Source organism: Taudactylus pleione, unplaced genomic scaffold, assembly GCF_031769625.1.
Source record: "Taudactylus pleione unplaced genomic scaffold, aTauple2 ptg001827l, whole genome shotgun sequence".
Lineage (NCBI taxonomy): Eukaryota > Metazoa > Chordata > Amphibia > Anura > Myobatrachidae > Taudactylus > Taudactylus pleione.
Genome location: NW_028286224.1, coordinates 1632260 through 1654749, shown reverse-complemented (window position 1 = coordinate 1654749; position 22490 = coordinate 1632260). Strand labels below are relative to the sequence as shown.

At 43.6% G+C, this 22490-nt stretch overlaps 2 protein-coding genes across 2 annotated transcripts in view; one reads left to right on the top strand and one right to left on the bottom strand.

Moving 5' to 3' along the window:
* DOCK2 (dedicator of cytokinesis 2) overlaps positions 1-22490 on the top strand; it is a 966148-nt gene that overhangs the window by 482642 nt on the left and 461016 nt on the right. The gene's annotated exons all lie outside the window — the stretch shown is intronic.
* The window catches only part of INSYN2B (inhibitory synaptic factor family member 2B), a 36625-nt gene continuing 20432 nt past the window's right edge, over positions 6298-22490 (bottom strand). The window contains exon 3 of the mRNA XM_088465051.1: positions 6298-6600. Within this exon, the coding sequence (XP_088321177.1) occupies positions 6414-6600 (187 nt within the window). The 3' untranslated portion in view covers positions 6298-6413. The remainder of the gene's footprint in view (positions 6601-22490) is intronic.

The following is a 22490-nucleotide window of genomic DNA, read 5'->3' as shown; positions in this document are numbered from 1 at the left end:
TTGCATTTTTTAAAGAAAGCACGAATCAGCCATTTGACACCATTTAAAAACATTCAGTACTTTCCTAATGCCCACAAACAGCCTTCTATACGGTCCTGCTAATGAAATTATAAATTTTGGGGGGACCAGGAGGGTCTCCCCACTTTTTCATGCATATCTCTCACATCGCATTTGGCAGTCATTTCGCAAACCTTCGCTGCGAGTACCATGAATAGGCATTTTTAATTGGACTGGAGAATTTTTGGGATCCAAGCATTCGTGCGAAGTCATCGAGTTTCATGAAACAAACTCGATACTCACAATTTGCTCCTAATTGGATTAACCCCATAGCTTGAATCAATGCAGTATGCATATTTGTTTCAGATGCATGTGTATAAAGTACTTTTGTTAAATTAATTGTAAATCTTATAGCCTAGGAGATTACTGCCAAAATTTAAATTAAATATAATGTCTATACTTCCGGCTCCTGGATATGAAAACATTGGTTAATGACATGTTCTGTAAGAAACAAAGATCATTAGAGGTACATTCATTAATTGCACTCCGTTGCATCAGTTGATTTTCAGGTCACTGTCTGAATGATTTGTAATTAATACATTGTCTACACCGACTTAGATGGCTTATTTTTCATTATAATGGAAAGAATGTAGCTACACAAATTGTTCTTACCAGTGGATAATGCTTGTTAATTCATAAATGAAGGAACTATGTTTGTTTGCTTCATTTCTTGCTCATTAAACTAATTTTCATGGTTGGGGCCTGGTAACATATACTCCTACTGATTGTCTAGTCTCATAGATTTTCCTTTTGATTGGCTATGTCCTCTTAAATAATGTAGGGTTTAGCACCAAAATATTAGTCTTCATAAAAGCTCACAACCTGAGCAGCTCTCAGCTTCGTTTAAGAGGGTACTGGGACACTGACCCCCATAGCATTTGCCCAAAACAAGGCCTACCTGCCTGAATGTGGAGATTTGGAATTACACAGAGGTATTTGAAAGTGGACCTCACTTGTAAAATTGATAGGATTCACACTCTTACTGATATAACAATATCCCTGTCCCAGCAGACTAAAAATTTTACAATTTTATAGATCTTGTAGGAGGTAAGACTGCTGCATTATTACATGGCAAGATATGCAGTCAGATTGGCTCATTGCTATCCTAACCTTACCTTTGCTCCATACAGATGTGTCCTTATCTACCTTTGAACCATATGGCGCGATATGCATGGCGTGACTTAGATGCTCTGCCATGGGTAGCGATTCCCAGTCCTCTAGAATCACGCCTGATATTAGTGACTGGTTGAAAAATTATGTTGATGGTGTTACCAGGAAACCTTTAAGCTCTTTTAGTATCCTTGGAAGTATCCCATCCGGCCCCACTGATTTATCCCCTTTCAGTTTTGAGTGTTCTGTTAGGACCCTCTCCTCTGTAAATTAAATTTCATGTACCTAATTTTTATGAATGCCACTGCAACTTAACTGTGGCCCCCTTCCCCTCTTTTTCTGTAGTGAATACTGAACAAAAATAATTATTTAGATGATCTGCTAATATCAGAACCATTTATATGATCTGCTATTATCAGAACCATTTCATATTTAACCATTTAGATGATCTGCTAATATCAGAACCATTTCATATTTAACCAATTTGTAACAGACACATATTAAACTTGAAATGTGGTTTAGAACTTATTTTATTGTGCATTTTCCGCTGTTAAAAAATACTAAGACCACATTTATTTCATGCATACAAGAATAAACTCTTTTTATACAGTCAAAAAAGACGCCCACTCTCTCTCTCATACATTCCTATCATGTATCATTTTGTAAATGATACAGTATTGAAGCAATCAGTGTTGAAGCACTGGATGAATAAAACAAAAAAGTAGGCAAGAGAATCCCAGTTCTCCACCTTGTCTTCAGACATTGGATATTCATTCATTCTTATAACAGGTTGTCTGATGATGTGGTTCATCCACCTATAAGAGGACGTTTAGGGACAAGTTTGAAGTCCATTGTGTTTCAAACATTTTTCCGTCTTCCCTCTCCCCTGCTATGATTAATACTACAGCTTTTCTTGGATATCATTATTTGAGAACAGCAATCAGTTATTTAGTGTAGAAGGGATCCTAAAAAAACATACTAACTCAGTTGCTAAGGACCAGGGGTGAGAACTCTATTTTTAGATGTCTTTATAATGCTTGACATGATGTGCAGTGTCAGCTAAGCCAAATACAGTTGTGCTCGTTAAAAACAGTGATGGGGCTGAATTATATAAAATTTGTGTATCCACAATGTTTTCCAGTGACTTAGCAGGAAGTGCCATTAGATGGCTTGTTCACACAGGTGAGTGACATTCCACTGTGGTTCATTCCAGAAGATTGTACATGGTCCCAGTGACATTTCTGAAATATAATGGTGATTGATGGACTTTATAATGGTGATTGATGGAGAAACCCTGGCACTAGTCCTGGTGCTGCCAACTGACATGTTAGGATAATAGAGTTTGCATTAATCCTCTTTCCTTTATATTAATGGAACCAAATTCCCAAACCTTATGTTGTTCAGTAAGCAGATTTACCAGTGTTATTTAGCTGTCTCTCATAGGGGTATATTTATTAGTAAAGGGACCCGGAACATGCCGGTTCTGCCCCCAGATCCACTCCACCCCTGCTCTATCTGGACCTGCCCTCTCTCTATCTAATGCTCTGCCCTCCTTTCTGCTGCTGTCCAACACCCTCCTCTCCCCATGACATACTACCCCCCCTCGATCCTGACCCCCACCCTCCCCGCTCAGTCCCGCTCCCATACTTACCCTGTTCCAGGTGGCAGGTACTCCTCCTAGCTAGGTCTGTCCTGTCTCCTTAGCAGTGGGAGCTATTGGGGCATTCACCTCCAGGGCTGCTATCAGAAATTATGGGGACTGACAAAATAAGCAGCCCCCCACCCCACAACCCCAGACACTTACCTTAGTTACCTCGCTCATTCTGTTCTAGCTGCTCCTCTGTCCTCCTCACACGCCGCAGCTAACAATAAAAACGTTATTGCACGGGCCGGCCGCAACTTAGCTAGAAGGCAGAGTGGGAGAGTTGGGTGAGAAGTAGTGGATGGCATGCTTGTAGGAGCCAGCCCCCGGCTAGGCCTGTCACTCACTTTCAAGGGGATAGTAGTAGCGGACAGGCAGTACTAGATGCGGGCAGGCTTCCCTAGTGTCCGGCTGCGGCGTTGATAGGAGGCGGAGTGGGAGGACGTCCCCAGGCTGGGCCTGTGTATATATATATATATATATATATACACATATATATATACACACATATACACATACATAACCATACTTCCTCATTATAAATCACACCCCAAATCCGAGTGCCTCTCCTTTATTAAAAATTATACCATAGATCTGCCTCCCCATTCACTCGTAAATGTCATACCCTAAATCTTCAATTTTCCATCCATCATTGAAAAAAATGTCCCTAATATGCAATGCTTTCACTCACTGATTAAAAACCCCGCACTTTCTCCCCACCTCTTTTTAAATATCAGAATATCTATTCCTCACCTGGCTGCTTATGGTTGGTCCTGCCATCCTGAATCCTACAGCTTCCTGCATCTGATTGGTGGATAGTTCCAACCATCCACCAATCTGTGATTGGTGGATGGCTGAAGCCATTAACCAATCAGCATCACTCAGCGGCACCCCACTGATTGCAGCCAAGCAGAGCTGCCGGATGCTATGTGTAGTCACAGTGCAGTGATTAGTGTCAGTGACTGTGACAGGCAGAAGTATGCTGTCAGGGAGTGTCCTCTGCCTGCATGCCCCAAGCCCAATCTGTATTTAGCTGACTGTTTAGCCGGGGGTGGTGGTTTCTGAGCGCTAGTGGGGTAGGAGCGGGTGGGCCCCCAAGTGTCCGGGACCAGGATTCCAGTCCCGGCAGTACCCCCCTGATGGCGGCCCTGTGTACCACTGCTCCCATTGCGCATGCATGTTAGATATGGGTCAGACCTTACAGAATTATTATATAGATGCCCCACATTTTAGCCCTGAAAACTATGCTTTCTTATCATTGGATTGTATTAAAAATTTCTTGCACATAGACTCTGACCTGCAAAGACAAAAGTGTAAAGTGATAGCTTAGGCCACAGGTTCTCAAACTCGGTCCTCAGGACCCCAAATAGTGCATGTTTTCCAGGTCTCCTCACAGAATTACAAGTGAAATAATTAACTCTACCTGTGGATCTTTTAAAATGTGTCAGTGAGTAATGACTACACCTGCCAGGTGACCTGCAAAACGTGACCTGTGTGGGGTCCTGAGGACCGAGTTTGAGAACCACTGGCTTATGCTATAACTTTACTTCTGGGCTCGAACACAACATTCTCCCTGCGGCTACCTTTGTTTACTAACTAAGATAAATCAAGCACAGGGATCAATAGTCCTTCACTTAATATGATCAGGACTCAGATGTATTCATAGACAGAATGGGGCCTAGACTACTGCAACACCCTCTATCTCGGTCTCCCAGCAAAAGAATTGCACCGCTTGCAGATGGTACAAAACGCAGCTGCCAGACTATTAACCAACCAGCCACGTTCCAGCCACATAACACCCATTCTCTACTCCCTTCACTGGCTGCCTGTCAGATGGCGAATTGTTTTCAAGATTGGCTTACTAACTTACAAAGCCCTACATGACCATGGCCCATGGTACCTGAAGCAGCTTCTGATTCCTTACTGTCCCACTCGATTACTGCGATCCGTTGACGAAGGACTATTAGCAGTACCTAGAATCTCATGGAATTCGTCTGGGGGTTGAGCTTTCAGTTTTGTGGCTCCAACCTTTTGGAACGCACTTCCCCGCACAGTTCGAGAGGCCTCCACTCTAGAATTCTTCAAAAATAGACTCAAGACTCACCTATTCACCCAAGCATTTCACTAATGTCCCTTGTTTAAGCTTATTTATTATTTTGTACTGTAAATGTAAAGCACTTTGAGGGCCTGATTCAGAGCCGCTCGTAAGCGGCCGCTAGTTCACTCCGAGCGATGTTCGCACAACTGCGCATGCATATGGGTCGTAATGTGCATGCGCCAACCAGTCAGTGCGATCGGAAATCGAGCGCTCGCCAAATAGAGAGTGCCTGCTAATTTGAGTGACAGGATGAGGCGTTTTTGGGTGGTAACAGGGGAAGGTGCTTGAAAACGGGGAGTGGAGATCCGAACGCAGGCGTGCCAAACGGTCAAAACGGGCGTTTTAAGGGTGTGCCTAATTCACAAAGCAGCGTCGTCGACCACGTCACTTGGTTGTTTCTTAGCCTGAACTGTTCGCATGATTGCGGTAGGATAAACCTACCACAAGAACTGCGAGCAGTTCAGATGCCTTTCGATGTACTCGATTAATCTAATAAATAGCGGAGATGACGTAGGATGCGAGCGGCCAGGGGGCGTCTTTACAAAATAGCGAGCGCATGTTTCGTTCGCTTGATCAGACATAGAGGCGTCAACAGACCGCAAAGAGCGAGCGCTCAATTTAAATAGCCGGCCCCTTTTTTTCTGACCGAGCGAGCGCAAATAGCGTCCGGCTCTGAATCAGGCCCTGAGTCCATTAGGAGAAAAGCGCTATATAAATAAAATTATTATTATTATTATTATTTATCAAAACACAGAGAAAGATAAAGTGGAGAGAGATAAAGCACTAACCAATCAGCTTCTAACTCTCATTTTACAGCCTGTGTTTGAAAACTGACAGAAGCTGATTGGTTAGTGCTATATCTCTCTCCACTTTATCTCTCCCATGCTTTGATAAATACCCCAAATCACAATTTCCGCAATTTTCTGAAACTCATAAATTCCATCAGGGATTAATGAATCTTGTACGTGGAATATTTTCAGATGTTTGCCATGACCAGGAATGCACCACAGTATCACAGTGGGGGAATTACTCCTGTGTAAACAAGCACTTAGTGGGCAGTAATTAACACAAATGTGACAGATATCATTCAGCATAGAATAACATTTTATCATTTGACAGTGTAATTTATGAATATTATGAACACATGTAATTTTGTGATAGATTACCTTTGTTTTGTTATTTTCAATTATATGACAATGAAGTAGATTTTATATTTGTGTGTGGGGATTAACACATTTCCAGTGCGACATCACCAAAAAAAAAGTTATTAATATAATAAATATCTGTGAATATTTTAATCACGTGTACAATATTATATAAAAGTATATACTGTAGAGCTTATAAAAAAAAGTTTGAGTTAGAACTTACTTTATACTTTACCTTTATATGGTTAAATATGAAAATCAAATAGTGACTACTTTTTCTTGCAAGATATAATAACAAGAGGCACCACCAACTGTAATAGCGCTCGCACACAGTCATAGAAGCCTATGACCGACTCAGTGGTCAAATCCACCAGAAGCATTTCTTCTTCACTTTCTTTGTTTTCCTCCGTAAGCCTTGCTTTTCGGCAATCACGCTTTCTGGTTCAGGTTTCGGCAGAGGAGCCAGAACAGGACTTGCTTCCACCTTATCAAGTTTTTTCAGAATGTGAAGGAATCTTCCTTCCTGCTGCCTGAAGTCATATTCTACACTAGGAAATAGATGAATAACAATGAATTAGAAGCTGCCTACTGTACATTCTGCAATGTGTTAAAAAAACATTGCCACAATTCTTTTTGCTTGTCCACAGTTAACATAATTTATGACAACCTTACAGTAGTTTACTAGTATTATTCTCTTTTTCTCAATGTCAGTGGCTGCTTTACATTCACTTTATGTACAGTACTAAGGGCCTGATTCAGAGATGTACAATGATCACACAGCTGCTGTGTATTCGTACACCACCGCTATGTGATAATATGCTAATGCCGCAGGAGGCGTCTTGTGCCTCCTGCTGGCTTCTCTTATCTGCTGCTGCATCCAAGGATGCAGCATTAAATCGCCTGCGTGAACTTCAGTCATCTGAGTAACCCCTAGGTTATTCAGGATGACCAGGGAATTCACGTTGCTGAATCCAATCAAGCGCGTCCCCTGGTCAATGGCTTCAGCACGCCCAGAAAATGGGTGACACGCTCCCGTTTCCTATAACGCTGCCTTCGCCACCCTATCTCCACCCCCAAACGGTAGCAGCCTGTTAATCGGAATGTGGCGTCCAGAGTCTGCGAGCGATCTCATCAACCATAATTAAGTGAGATAAAAGTGATACAATTCTGCTGTTCCCATCAAGGGGCGTTTCAAGAAAGGGGGGACCTGTGTGAAGTCTCCGTCACGGGCCCCCCCCTCAGTCCGGTGGCCAGAAGCGCACTGAGCACAGCGCAGACAGTGCTGCACTGATAGACTGTGGGCACTAGAGTGTTCCCAGAGTCTATAGTGCATGCGCAGGTTAGCGGGAAAAACTGCGCATGCGCAAAACAATGGTGAAATGGCCGAGGAGGCCATTTTCCAGGCGTTTGTACAATGTTGACACCGGCGCCAACGTGGGACTCTGGAGAGGTAAGTATAGTATGGGTGCAAGGTATGCGGTGTGGCCCCCCCTGGACCCAGGGGCCCGTGCACTGCACATCCTGCACCCATTATAAATACGCCCCTGTTCCCAACATTATGGCAAACCACTTGTACTGTTGTAGGTTTTCTTGGATGAAAATTACCCTGACTATGTTATTTATAATTGTTTTATGGAAGGAAACATGGCTATTCAAAAATTTATAATGCAAATATACATGAAAACATAATAACTTCACGTCAGTTATATAAAACTGTGCACCTAAAAAACATACAAGCTTTATGACTGTATCTATTACAGTGCCGTCACAATCACTCAAGTGTAACTATTCAGCATTTCATGTCTTCAAACCTTGAGTTGTTAAACTTTCAACTCTAGAATGAAAGCATTACATTTTTTTGTTGCTTCTAGTTATGTTTACGCTCCTTATGTATTAGTGTTTTTATAGGTAAATGATTTAGGATTGATTTAGGTTTAGTTAATGTTATTTTATTTATACAGAACAATGGTGCGGCGTATATACTAAATACATACATTTACAGTATGTACATACGGTATACAATCGGGAAGCCGGCTGCTGGAATCCCGACAGCCGGCTTCCCGACTGCTTTATCCCGGCGTGGGATAAATGACCGGCGGAGAGCCGCGGGGGGGGAGGGTTAGGTTTAGGGCACCCGGAGGGGACTTAGGGTTAGGCACCCCCCCGGGAGGGTTAGGCTAGGGGGAGGGAGGGTTAGGGTTAGGCCCCCCCCGGGGGACTTAGGTTTAGGCAGTGGGGAAGGGGGGGGGTTAGGGTTAGGCACTTACAGGGGGGATTAGCGTTAAGCACTTGGGGGAAGGTTAGGGTGAGGGGGTTAGGTTAGGTTAGTTTATACTTACCTCAGCGACGATCGGGATTTCCAGCGCTGTCGGGCTTCCGCTGCCGGGAACTCTGCTTTTGTCGGCCAGGCGCTGCCAGGAATCATACCGATTCCGTACATACATATAAATAATCTAATCAAGGAAAGGAAACAGAATTCTAGTAGACAGAATACCTGTACAAATGCAATGCAGATTGATGTGATTGATAATGTGAAAATGCTCCATTAAATAAACTATTTGGGTTTTTTTTTAAAGGAAGTTAAAAAATGGCTACCACGGCTTGCTGCTACTTGTAGAATTACAAACGCCAACATGAACAGCCCCGCAATAGTATCACACTTCTTTGTCGCTACTGTCATTGTTTTCAATGGGTTGCTGAAGCAATTACAATCACTCTGCACAACAAATTACACTCACCCCGCATGTTCAGGTCAGATTGGCCCACAGTAGTACAGGGGAAATTCCCAGTGGGCCCCATTGCTTGAGGGTTCCACCCCCTCCTCTAGGGCAGTACCCTGGTAGAGCAGAACCACAAATAAACATATGTGCTTTGTTCACTTTTATACAAATTACACCAGGATTCACCTTTCTGACATTAAAAGTGGGTGGTCACAACACAAACATGTGTTCTCTTCTCGTTGGCTGTGGGCTTTCACATAATGAACACTTACTGCCAGTGATTGGAATGGCATTATAGAAGAGCGTTCATTCTCTAACCTACAATTAAGTCATCCTAGTGGTAATAGCTTAAATAGTTGATTTTTTTTTTTTTTTTTATAAATGTCCCATATTTCACCTTTAGTTGACCTAATGTAGATCTCATTGAGTTTTAGACACTGGCTGGACAGTACCAGGGTTCCCTATCTCATGTACAATGCATTAATGTTGTATATATAGACAGGATCAACATCATGTGCTTAGTTATTAAGTATGTTACATTATATTGCATTCCCAGGACTGTGATGTATACACCACATATGCATTCCCCCCAGTAGGCCTTCATGCCCCAGCCTGACACGTAAGAATTTTTTTAGATTGTATGAGCTTTTCTCATTCTTGTCTATGGGTAATGTATTCCAGTGGGCCTTCTGCACCCATTGAAAATGCATTGTCAATACAAAGGTAAATTGCCTGTATTTATAACATCATTTAAAATAATAAAAAAAAAGAACATTGGAGATTTGGGGAAATAATTATTTAACAATGCTACTTGAGGTGCTTTTTTCTTCTGAACAATATTTCACATTGAAAAATCTCCCCCTAATTGTTTTGTCAAACATTTCACTGTCCTAATAGAAAAGTTATTTTACTTTATGTTAGGGGTGTGCACCGGCCACTTTTCGTGTTTTGTGTTTTGGTTTTGGATCTGGATCTTTCTTCGTGTTTTGGATCTGGATTGGTTTTGCCAAAACCACCCTTCCGTGTTTTGGGTTCTGGGTTTTGTGTTTTGGATCTGTATTTTTTTTAAAAAAAGCATAAAAACAGCTAAAATCACAGAATTTGTAGGTTTTTCTGCTCCTATGCTATTATTAACCTCAATAACCTTAATTTCCACTCATTTCCAGTCTATTCTGAACACCTCACACCTCACAATAGTGTTTTTATGTCCAAAAGGTTGCACCGAGGTAGCTGGATGACTATGCTAAGCGACACGAGTGGGCGGCACAAACACGTGACCCATCTAGGCGTGAAACTGCAGTGGCAGACAGGATGGCAGTTTGAAAAATTAGGCCCCAAACTGTACATAATGCAAAGAAAAAAAAGAGGTGCAAGATGGAATTGTCCTTGGGCCCTCCCACCCACCCTTATGTTGTATAAACAGGACATGCACACTTTAACAAACCAATCATTTCAGCGCCAGGGTCTGCCACACAACTGTGGCTGAAATGATTGGTTCGTTTGGGCCCCCACAAAACAAGCTGGCAATTAATGTGTCCCTGCACAAACTGGCTCTACGGAGGCAAGATGTCATCCTCATCCTCCTCATCCACCGATTCCTCACCCTCTTCAGTGTGTACATCCTCATCCTCACAAAGTATTAACTCGTCCCCACTTGAATCCACCACCACAGGTCCCTCTGTACGTTCTGGAGGCTGGTCTCCCTGGAAGAGCTGATAATTCATTTTGATGAACATCATCTTCTCCACATTCTGTGGAAGCAACCTCCTACGCCTTTCGCTGACAAGGTTCCCGGCTGCACTAAACACTCTTTCGGATTACACACTGGAGGGGGGGGCAACTCAGGTAAAATAGAGCCAGTTTGTACAGGGGCCTCCAAATTGCCTCTTTTTCCTGCCAGTAAAGGAATGGACTGTCTGACATGCCTACTTGGATGCTGTCACCGATGTAATCCTCCACCATTCTGTCAATGGTGACAGTATCATATGCAGTGACAGTAGACATGTCAGAAATTGTTGCCAGGTCCTTCAGTCCGGACCAGATGTCCAAACTTGGTCCTGCCTGCCCTGCATCACCGCCAGCGGGTTGCTTAGGATACCTAAGTTTTTTCCTGGCAGCCCCAGTTGCGGGAGAAAATGAAGAAGGAGCTGTTGACGTGTCACGTTCCGCTTCAGCTGACAGTGTGTTCACCAGCAGGTCTTTGCACCTCTGCAGGCTTGTGTCGGCCGGAAAGAGAGACACCACATAGGCTTTAAACCTAGGATCGAGCACGGTGGCCAAAATGTAGTGGTCTGATTTCAACAGATTGACCACCCTGGAATCCTGGCAAAGCGAATGAAGGGCTTCATCCACAAGTCCCACATGCCGAGCGGAATCGCTCCGTCTTAGCTCCTCCTTCACTTTCTCCAGCTGCTTCTGCAAAAGCCTGATGAGGGGAATGACCTGACTCAAACTGGCAGTGTCTGAACTGACTTCACGTGTGGCAAGTTCGAAGGGCTGGAGAACCTTGCACAACACGGAAATCATTCTCCACTGTGCTTGAGTCAGGTGCATACCCCCTCCTTTGCCTATGTCATAGGTGGATGTATAGGCTTGTATGGCCTTTTGCTGCTCCTCCATCCTCTGAAGCATATAGAGGGTTGAGTTCCACCGCGTCACAACCTCTTGCTTCAGGTGATGGTGGGGCAGGTTCAAGAGTGTTTGCTGGCGCTCCAGTCTTCGGCACGCAGTCGCTGAATGGCGAAAGTGGCCAGAAATTTTTCGGGCCACCCAAAGCGTCTCCTGCACGCCCCTGTCGCTTTTCAGAAAATTCTGCACCACCAAGTTTATTGTGTGAGCAAAACATGGGACATGCTGGAATTTGCCCAGATGTAATGCCCGCACAATATTGGTGGCGTTGTCAGATATCACAAATCCCCAGGAGAGTCTAAGTGGGGTAAGCCACTGGGCGATGATTTCCCTCAGTTTCTCTAAGAGGTTGTCGGCGGTGTGCCTTTTACTGAAACCGGTGATACACAGCGTAGCCTGCCTTGTAACGAGCTGGCGTTTCTGAGATGCTGCGACTGGTGACGCTGCTGCTGTTGCTGCGTAAGGTGATACATCTACCCAGTGGGCAGTCACAGTCATATAGTCCTTAGTCTGCCCTGTTCCACTTGTCCACATGTCCGTGGTTAAGTGGACATTGTGTACAACGGCATTTTACAGGACACTGAGGACACTTTTTCTGACGTTTCTGTACAGTCTCGGTATCGCCGGCCTAGTGAAGTGGAATCTAGACGGGATTTGGAACCGGGGACACACTACCTCCATCAATTGTCTAAATCCCACTGCACTAATGGCGGATACTGGATGCACGTCTAACACCAACATAGCAGTCAAGGCCTCAGTTATACGTTTTGCTTCAGGATGACTGCTGTCGTACTTCATCCTCCTCGCTAAGGACTGTTGGAGGGTCAATTGTTTAGTAAAAGTAGTGGTGTTCCTACTTCCTCTCTGGGATGATGAACGACTCCCAGCAACAGCAGCAGCGGCAGCAGTAGGCGTAGCAATGCAGGATCCTCCGGAGGAATCCCGGATAGGAGAGTCAGTCATGCCAGTGACATGGCCTGCAGGACTACTTCCGATCCTGACTAAGGAGGAAATTGACGAGGAGGGAGTTGACGGTGTGGTTTGCAGGCGCTTGGATACAACAGGACAACGGGATTTAGGTGTCCCTGGACTGCTTACGGTCTTAGCCAAAGTTTCTGAACTTGACAGTAACTTTTTATGAACGCGCTGCAGGTGCCGTATAAGGGAGGATGTTCCTAGGTGGTTGACGTCCCTACCCCTACTTATTTCACCTTTACATATGGTACATATGGCAAGACAGTTGTTGTCCGGATCTGGATAGAAATATTGCCAGACCAAAGAGGTGGAATGTTTGGTCTTCTGCCCAGGCATGACCGTGATGGGCTTTTTCATCCCACGGACAACAACTGTCTCCCCCGGAGCCTGATTTAAACAAACCACATCACCATCAGAATCCTCCTCGCCAACTTCCTCCTCAGCGCCAGCTACACCAGTATCCTCATCCTGTTGTACTTCAACAGTGACATCTTCAATTTGCATATCAGCAAGTGGACTGTGGGTGCTCCTTTCAGCACTTGCAGGGGGCGTGCAAATGGTGGAAAGAGCCACCTCTTCCCGTCCAGTGCTGGGAAGGTCAAGCATCGCAACCACCACCACACTTGGACTCTCCTTGGGGATTTGTGATATCTTCTTAGAAAGCACAGTTCTTCGCTGTGCTTTTGCCAGCTTAACTCTTTTGATTTTTTTAGTGGGAGGAGGGCTTCCATCGTCATGTGAAGCTGAACCACTAGTCATGAACATACTAGGGATCGACCTTAGCCGTTCCTTGCCACTCCGTGTCGTAAATGGCATATTGGCAAGTTTACGTTTCTCTTCAGCTGATTTAAATGTTTTTTTCAAGGTCATTTTCCTGAACTTTGTCATTTGGGATTGTATGTGCCCTCTACTATGACATTGGGCATCGGCCTTGGCAGACGACGTTGATGGCATGTTATCATCTATGTCATGACTAGTGGCAGCAGCTTCAGCACTAGGAGGAAGTGGTTCTTGATCTTTCTCTATTTTATTTTTATCGGAGAAAGTTTGGTCCTCCATTTATGTTATATCGATTTGATATATACGTGCGGCTAAACACAGAAAATATTTTTTTATTTTTGCTGGAGAGTAGTGCACTTTGTGGGTTACACCAGCCTTTAAGAAATGAGCCAGCCGGCTCTTTACTTATGGGACACAGGCGCACGCTTGGAGCTGCTCCTTTGTTGATGCACGTGCGGCTACTGCGCACACAATTCACAAACACAGAAAATAATTTTTTTTTTGGTTTGGACTGGAGTTTACTTTGGGGGTTACAGCACCCTTTAACAGTCAAGCCAGCCGGCTCTTTACTTATGAAACAGGCGCACGCTTGGCACTACTTTGTTGATGCACGTGGGGCTACTGCGCACACAATTCACAAACACAGAAAATATATAATTTTTTTAGCACTTGGGGGGAGCACCCCTGATGGACAGAGCACCCCCTGGACAACACTACAGCACCCCTTTAGGACTGGGACACTGCACAGGACTTTGGAGTGGACACAGCCCCTATGGAGAACTGACTGCACAACACAGTCCAGCCAGCCCCTATGGACTTTGAAGTAGTGGACACAGCCCCTATTAACAACAGCAGCACAGCACAACACAGCCAGCCCCTATGGACTTTGAAGTAGTGGACAACAGCAGCACTACACTACACTACACAGCCCAGCCAGCCCTAACTCCCACCCTCCCTCTTCACTGTCCACAGCCGAGTGAGAAAATGGCGCCGACGCGGGTACCTTATATAGGATCCAAAACCCGCGAGACTCGGAAGGCGGGATGATGACGTTTTGCCTCGATTTCAGATCCGAGTCAGGCGGGAAAAGTCGAGCCTGACTCGGATCGGACTCTGATCGGGGGGGCTCGGGGGGGTTCGGATTTCAGAAATCCGAACCCGCTCACCCCTACTTTATGTATCAATACAGAATCAATTTGCAAATGTAAAGTGATGACTCAAGAAGATAATACATTCAATAAAGGATTATAAGAGTACATTTTAGGCTTTTTGTTGTCAAGTTAGTGTTCTTAACAGCATGGATAGAATGTTCTTAACAGCATGGATCGAATGCCAGAAATCAAAATAATAATGTTTTGCTAATACTTTTTGCATTATGAATAAACTAAAATAATCTATTTAGATATATACTAGATATACAATACTGCATAGTGTAAAATAGAGATGTGCCTCCCTCTAATGAGTGGAGAAGTGGACAAGTAGAGAAATTGCCATAGCAGCCAATGATTTTATAGAATGTACTTGATAACTGCTAGTTAGAAGTTGATAGATCGCTACTTCTCCACTTGACCATTTCTTATAAGGTTTGATACATTTCTTCAAAGGTAAAAACTTAACTCCAGACAGGATGACATATACCTCGGCCCAGATTTAATGTAGGGCTCTGGCAATATACACAGCTAGATATCAACTTTAGGAAACTATGTACATTGCTCCAGGGTAGGACTGACCCACAGGGATACAGAAATCACAGATGGGCCCCACCACTTGCTTTAATTTCAGGTTCCAGACTGTGCACTGGAATTATACATTGTTAGTCTATTAGAAGGTCAGTTAAATGGTCTCCAATGTCTGTCCAAGTCTCTGTGGGGCTGGACTCATCCCCTGTGGTAACTCACCACACCCTAAAGCACGAGGCCCTACCACTGAATTCCCCAGGTAGGCCCTTAATGATCCAGTCCGACACTGCATTGCTCCACCTTTACACAAAGCTGATGCAGTGTTCCAGCATTGTACAGTAAATGCATTCTGAGACAACGATAGCCAACCGATGACCGACAGATCATGCTGGGATTTGGAGTTCCACAATGCCTAACAGAAGTATGAGTTGGTGATCTCAGTCTTAAGGGGATTTTGTTCATACAAATACTTTCTCACACAAACTCATTTTAATTTCTTCTTCCCTCTGTGCCACTGGTTATTCCTGACTGGACTGTTTGTTTTATTTTTAATAAAATCTCTGTTTTACTGCTCCAATCTTTACCCTGGCTCTATTAAGTGATTTCTGTTTAGTATCTACCACACGTACTGTGTAAGGAGGTATGCAGACAGGATGCTTGAATAAGTTCCTGTACTGCATGTAATAGCCTCCTTGTCTTTATCAATCTGAAGACAGAGTGTACCTTACATGTGACAAGACTGGACAGGCACACTGCTATGGTATAAGGTCCCAATCCTCAAGTTAATTAGGAAGTTACAAAATTCTCTATAAAAATTTAATATTTCTATTACTACTAACAATGTGCTGAAATACAACTGTGTAATTGACTCCTTGATCAAACTTTTTCGGTGGCCTTCATCAGGAACGGAGCCTCATCTAAAAATCAGTTAATCAATTAAGGGGTATGAAGATAATTTAATTTTCACAATGACAGACTCAGTAGACTGCAAATAATAAAATATTGTGTTATCTTTTACATATTTGATGTACTGAGCTCATAACCTTATTTAAAATCCAATTATAACTTGCCTCACAATTTTGGAAATGGCCATAAAGGGTAACGTGATTTAAATCTTGTATTACACTTGTAATCACAAAAACCTGGCACTTTCTCATGTACAAATTAGGGAAGGCCACTACCTTGTTTATTAGTCATATCTCCCAGATGTTAATAAGATGACTCACTTTCTAGTTATTTACTTTTTGTGCTGCTATCTGGTAAAAATAACTATATATTATAGTTACTGTATACATTATATATACAATATACTGTGTACATCAATCACACAATGGGGAGATGGATCAAACCTTCTAAAGAGGCCAAGTGGAGAAGTTGCTCATAGCAACCTATCAGCTCCTACCTATTATTTCTCTAGTACATTCTATAAAATGACATCTAGGAGCCGATTGGTTGTTATGGGTAACCTATCCACCTGCTCTCTTTATACATCTCTTCCAATATGTTGTAGTAAATCATATTAAACAAATCAAATAAATACCAGCAATTCTATTGTGAATAGTATCATAAAAGCAGTGATCAGTTCACAATGCTAGATTGCTTATTAATATAGCAACATAACTTCACAGCTACGTCTAAAGACTCGGACTGTATGTATCCTAATTCAGCACTGGAGGAGGAGATTTATCAATCGTCTGCTAAACGGTGGAGTACCATTCAATACTCCAAATAGTGTTCTTCATTAGAAACAATCAAATGTCCCACTGAAATTCACAGCTCGAGTATATTAGTGTCCTGGTCATTTAGGGTCAATGCTGTCCCACCAGTATTCAGATCTATAGTAAGAACATCTTACATATAGGATGATTTATGCAGACTCCTCAGTGTCTCTCTACAGCTCTCGGAGATACTTCTGCATTAATCATGCGAGACGTTCTTACTGTACATCTGAATACTAGTGGGACAGCATTGACCCTAAAGGAGCAGACACTTATACAGATGTGTCCTCATATACCAGGCCTCAATACACCATACGGCGTGAGTGAGCCGTCAGGTTCTGTAAGACAAGACTTGCGCTGAGCTTAGTTTTTTACCCGAAAATGTGTCTTAGTCACAATGTGTTGTCACTAGGCTGCACCAGGAGACTACACTGATTAATATGATATGCAAGACTTGTACATCTGTGTGCGGCTGAGTCTGTAAATGTAGCACATCAGAGCTTGGCGTGGAAAAAGTCATGGTCGTTGCATCACTGCGCTTCATGTACAGATTCAGACTCAATCACACACAGATATACAAGCGTTGCATAATAAATGAATCAGTGTAGCTCCAGGTGTATCTTAGTCACGACTAAGATGCATTTTCGGGAGAAAAACATACATAAAAGACTTTCGGAGCAAGTAGAGTCACACGGGACCTGGTGCGTCGGGAGGGACTGTTTGGCGAGACTGCAGCAGCAATGTATGAGGACACATCTGTATTCTCTAGCTGTGCATTTTAGCGGGACATTTGATTGTTTCTAATAAAGAATACAACTTGGAATACTGAATAGTAGTCCGCCGTTTAGCAAATGATTAACAAATCTCCACCAGCGCTGAATTAGGATCATTAATGTTCAAGTCATTAGACATAACTGTGAGGTTATATTGCTGTTTTAGTAAGCAGTCTAGCATTTGGAACTCATCACATGTTTTAATAATTACTGTTATTAATACTATTATTATTTTTTTTAAATGATTGTTTTTATTTGACTCACTTGGTTTACATATTGATATAATCTGGTAAATATGAATAAAAACAATTAGCGGTGATTGCTTACTGGAAATATAAAATCCACTCTGCTATTTACTACAGTGACTACTATTATACTTTTGCAGAAAAAGAGCTCACATTTGGTGCAGCAGAGTAACTTGTACATTGAAATATTGTTTTTACTCTGTAGCTGAGCAGGAAAATAAAATGTTTGCAGATAACCTACAGTACTATCGGTATCCACTGGGGGAATATAAATATTAAAGAGAACATTTGACAGGCCATCTCATAAACTCTACTTACTAATATGCTGCTTATTATATCAGCATTCCTACAAGTCTACACAAAGTGAATATGACTGTATTTTGATTAGGTACCTAACAAACATGATTTACACTGATAAATCTTTGCTTACAAATCTATAGATCAGACCCATAGAGCGGGATGTATTAACCCCAAAAATGTGGTCAAACCACCAAAAAACTGCAGTTTTCGGCGGTTTACCGCAATCCCCATATTCATTAAAGTGGTCCCACGTGAATATTGGAGATATCTTCTGTGGCCTGCCAGCACTACACACACCATAGAATTCTATGGGGCTGCAATGTGCTGGTATGCACCAAGCTCCGGAATGCTAAACTTTCCGGAGCTTGTGCCCAATAGGCATCGCCACCTAAAGATGTCGGTGGCGTTGCCTATTGAAGCCGTAGGACTCCCCGGAGAGGGATTCAGTGGATCCCTTTCTGAGCCCACACGGCACTGGCAGACGGGCACACATGTTCAGTAGAACTCCCAGGTAATGCATACAACGTTAATAAGCGTCGATATGAATACAATAAGTGCTGGGATGTATTGCATGCAATATGAGATGCATGATATATCCTGCCCATGCAGAGAACAGTTTGAAAGATCAGAGGGACAATTGGACTTGAATCTAAAGACAGATAGAATTGATTACATATTGCAAACATAAACACATACTATATACTGTAAATATATTTAGTTACTTATAGTTTTTTAATTGTACCTACAGATGTGTCCTCGCACACCTTTGCTGTAGTCCTGCTAAATAACACATCAGGCTCGCAAGGTCCAATGAGCAGGCGTGCCGACAGCAGGTCCAGGTGAAGGGGGCAGGGCCTATCTGCAGAGGCGTGGCCACGCCGCCTTAGAGAAAAAAAATATTTTTGCAGTGCCGCGTGCTGGGGAAGGAGGCGCTGTGAGCCCCTCAGCCCGTCTCATAGCCAGTGGGGGGTGTGGTCAGTGTGATCGCTCCCCCCAAAGGCATAGGAGACTGCTGCAGCTGCTGCTTAACAGCCGTGAGCAGTCTCCCAGTCCAGCTGTGTGCTGGGCTGCTGTGATGTAAGAGGGGGGGGGCGGCGCCGGATCCGGGCCCTTCCAGCAAGCCTGGGCCCAGGTAATTAGTACCCGCTCCCCCTCTCTTGGTGTGCCAGGTCCCATGAGACTCTGTTAGTGCCAGCTGTCTATTTCATGTCTTTTTTTTGCCAAAAATGCATCTACGTTGCAATGTGATGCATGGGGTTTATTCTCTATAGTGATAAATGACATTTCTATTTTAAGTTGTTTACAGTATAACAGGCTGAAGTACCCCTGCTATCTGTCTGAGGTACACCTTGATATACATAGACCACAAGTCATACCTACTTATAATAAAACAAAATCTTATGCCAAAATGTATTTCAGTGTATCTAAATTCTGAATGGAAAAAAATCTAGTTTTGCTATATTTCTTTGCAGGGAAATAAATGCATTTTTTCTTCATTTCTCTGTATTCAGTTCATTGACAAATGGCAGCTATAGTGGCCATTCTGTGTTTCCTGTCTTCTATCCTTCCTCACTCCAGACTCATGTTAATATTTCTAATTTCTAAACATCACACTATGTCTAATGAGCATATCAATCTAAATAAGATCATCAGGCATTACAATTGTTGGCAGCAATGCATGCTCTGCTAAAGCCGGCCAATTGCCTGACTTTTGCCTGCTTGACAATGATCTTAGTGGACTTCAGACGCGCTCGCGAGCGCACAGTGAGAGAGAAATTCTCTCACTCCGGGACTCACTACAAATTGGGCGGCCGTCGATGTAGATCGACAGCTCGCCCCGTTTTGTAGGCGGGGAGGGGGGGTGGCTACACAAATGGAGGCGTTCCTGAAGGAACGCCTGCCGTTTGTGGGAGGCACCACTGACATCACCAGTGATGTCAGTGGAGAGCTTCGTGCTCTCTTAGAGCAGGAAGCTCTCTGGGGCTTGCGGGAACGAGACCCTACCACAAGGGTCTCGTCGCAAGCCCCGATGGTCACAATGGTCGCGACCATCACCTGGCTGCTCGCAAATGCTGTGGGTGGTCACCCACAGTTTAGCGAGCGGCCAGGAGGCCGCAAAAAAAACAAAAAACGCCCTGATTCAGAGCGAGCGCTCTTAAAGAGCGTCCTGCTCTGCATCAGGCCCACAGTAAGCTCATTATTGGATATTTTGGTAATGTTAATTGACACAATAGAAAAATGAGGACTTTCATCAAAACTGATATAGCCAAAAATAGGATTGGATATCAGACATTGATGTGTAGCAATGATAGATATTCGTGGTGCAAAGTTTGGCTTTTTTTATTTGCATCTAGTCTCATATATTGTTTTCATCGATGATTTGGTCCAATATTATTTCCAAGGGTATACAATCGGGAAGCCGGCTGCCGGGCTCCCGACAGGCGGCTTCCCGACTGCTTTAATCCGGCGTGGGATAAATGACCGACGTCTATATCTAGATGCCTGTCATTTCCCCGACGCCGGAAGACCGGCGCCCAGCATCCTGATCGAAGGGATGCCGGGCGCCGCGAGCAGACAGCTGCGGGGGCAGGGTTAGGTTTCGGGCACCCGCGGGGGACTTAGGGTTAGGCACCCCCCGGGAGGGTTAGAGTTAGGCTAGGGGGAGGGAGGGTTAGGGTTAGGCACCCCCGGGAAGGACTTAGGGTTAGGCACCCCACCGGGGGACTTAGGTTTAGGCAGCAGGGAAGGGGGGTTAGGGTTAGGCACTTAGAGGGGTGATTAGGGTTAGGCACAGGGGGGGAGGTTAGGGTTAGGCACCCCTAAGGAGGGTTAGGGGGGGATAGGTTAGTTAATACTTACCTTACCACGATCGGGATTTCCAGCGCTGTCGAGCTTCCGCTGCCGGGCTCTACTGTTTTGTCAGGCTGCCGCTGCTGGGATTCGGACTCCCGGCCATGCGGCAGCCGGGATATCATACCGATTCCTTTCCAAGCTCTCTTCATTTGTTTAAGGTTGTACTAGCAAGTGGCAACTTCATTGTGTATTTTTCAACACAATTCCTACTTCACATCCATTTTGCCAGGAGTGGGTCAGCCCAGAACAACTCCTGTAGCAGCACCCACTGTATGTGCTCAGTGAGATGTACAGTATAGGACACCATAGCAGGCACGTTGTACAGCTACTATGTAGTGCTCAGTTGTCACATGGAGTTTGTGGCTGGTAACACCAGACTGCTATAGAGGTGCAACTTTTACAATAACAGAAACTGAATGTATGAAAGGAACTTGCTCCAATGTGTTCAGCTTTCTCCCAAATTAAGACCACCATACCCAGAGTGAGAGCCCCATGCCTCAACCAATGTCTTTGGCTGTCAATGTACGTAAGGAGATCAGTGTCCGAGTGGCTGTGGCCTGTGTCACATATGATTGACACCATGGCTGGCGCTGACTACAGCTGAAACTTGCTGTCTCCTCCCAGATGGACCTTGGAGGGTTTTAGTTCACCTTCAGCACTTTATGCGAGACCAAGCCTGCTCACATGTCTCCTTCTGCTGTGCTCGGTGAATGGAGAAGTAGATCTCCTGAGCGCATGCACAGCACATGGATATTACAAAATATGGGTGATTTTTTTTTTTTTTTAGGGATGATACCTATGCAGATGCTTTCAGTTGTCCAACCCTAAGCGATATTAGAAGATTGCAATGTTTGTGGCCACACATTGCGGAGTTAGGAGGTCCTTGTGGGACAGTGGCAGGGGCGTAGCTCAGAGAATAATATCACTGCAAAAATTCACAATTTTTGTCATTGTCCTGTGTGGTGTGGGACCATGATAATGTGATTCCCCGTGAATCGCGTCATCGAGCTCCAAGATCCCACTTTCACTAGAGAGGTCACCTGGTCCACTCTCCTGGGATCCAGGAGAGATCGACAAAATGTGGTAGTCTCCCGGAAACTCTGGCAGAGTGAGCTAGTGTGGTTTACAGCTGTATGCAATAGATTTATATATATGTGTATATATATATATATATATATATATATATATATATATAGGCTATAAAAAGTAACATGCTCATAATGTACAGTTTTACAGCAAGATAAGCAACCACTGAAGAAATGTCTCTATAACAACAAATAAATAATAAATAACAATATAGGTAGGAAATATAAGAATTTAATAATGCTAGGAGATTATAGATGCTTTCTGATAGAATCTGTAATCTTTGTGTTTTTGCCCATTTTGGATGTAACTTTTCTGGACTATACTGTAATTCTTCCTTAAGGCTGGGCAGAAATAGGAATTTAAGGAAATACCAGCTCTGCTCAAAATTGTGTTCTTTTTTTCTTATATTATAATGCATACACTTGCACTTTGTAGTTGTTTTCTTGAATGCTCTGCTTTAATGAACAGCACTAAAGTCTAGAGGAATATTGGAAAAAAATGCTATACACAATTACATACAGTCAGTGAGTAATGGTGGCTATTACTGGAGCCATGTATTCACAAATGAGCCAGATTGAAACTAATTGAAATTTATGGGAATCAATTCAATAAACTCGGTTAAACTTTTTCCGACTGTTTAATAGATTCTGTATTCTTTTCTAGGGCACATACATGGTCGTA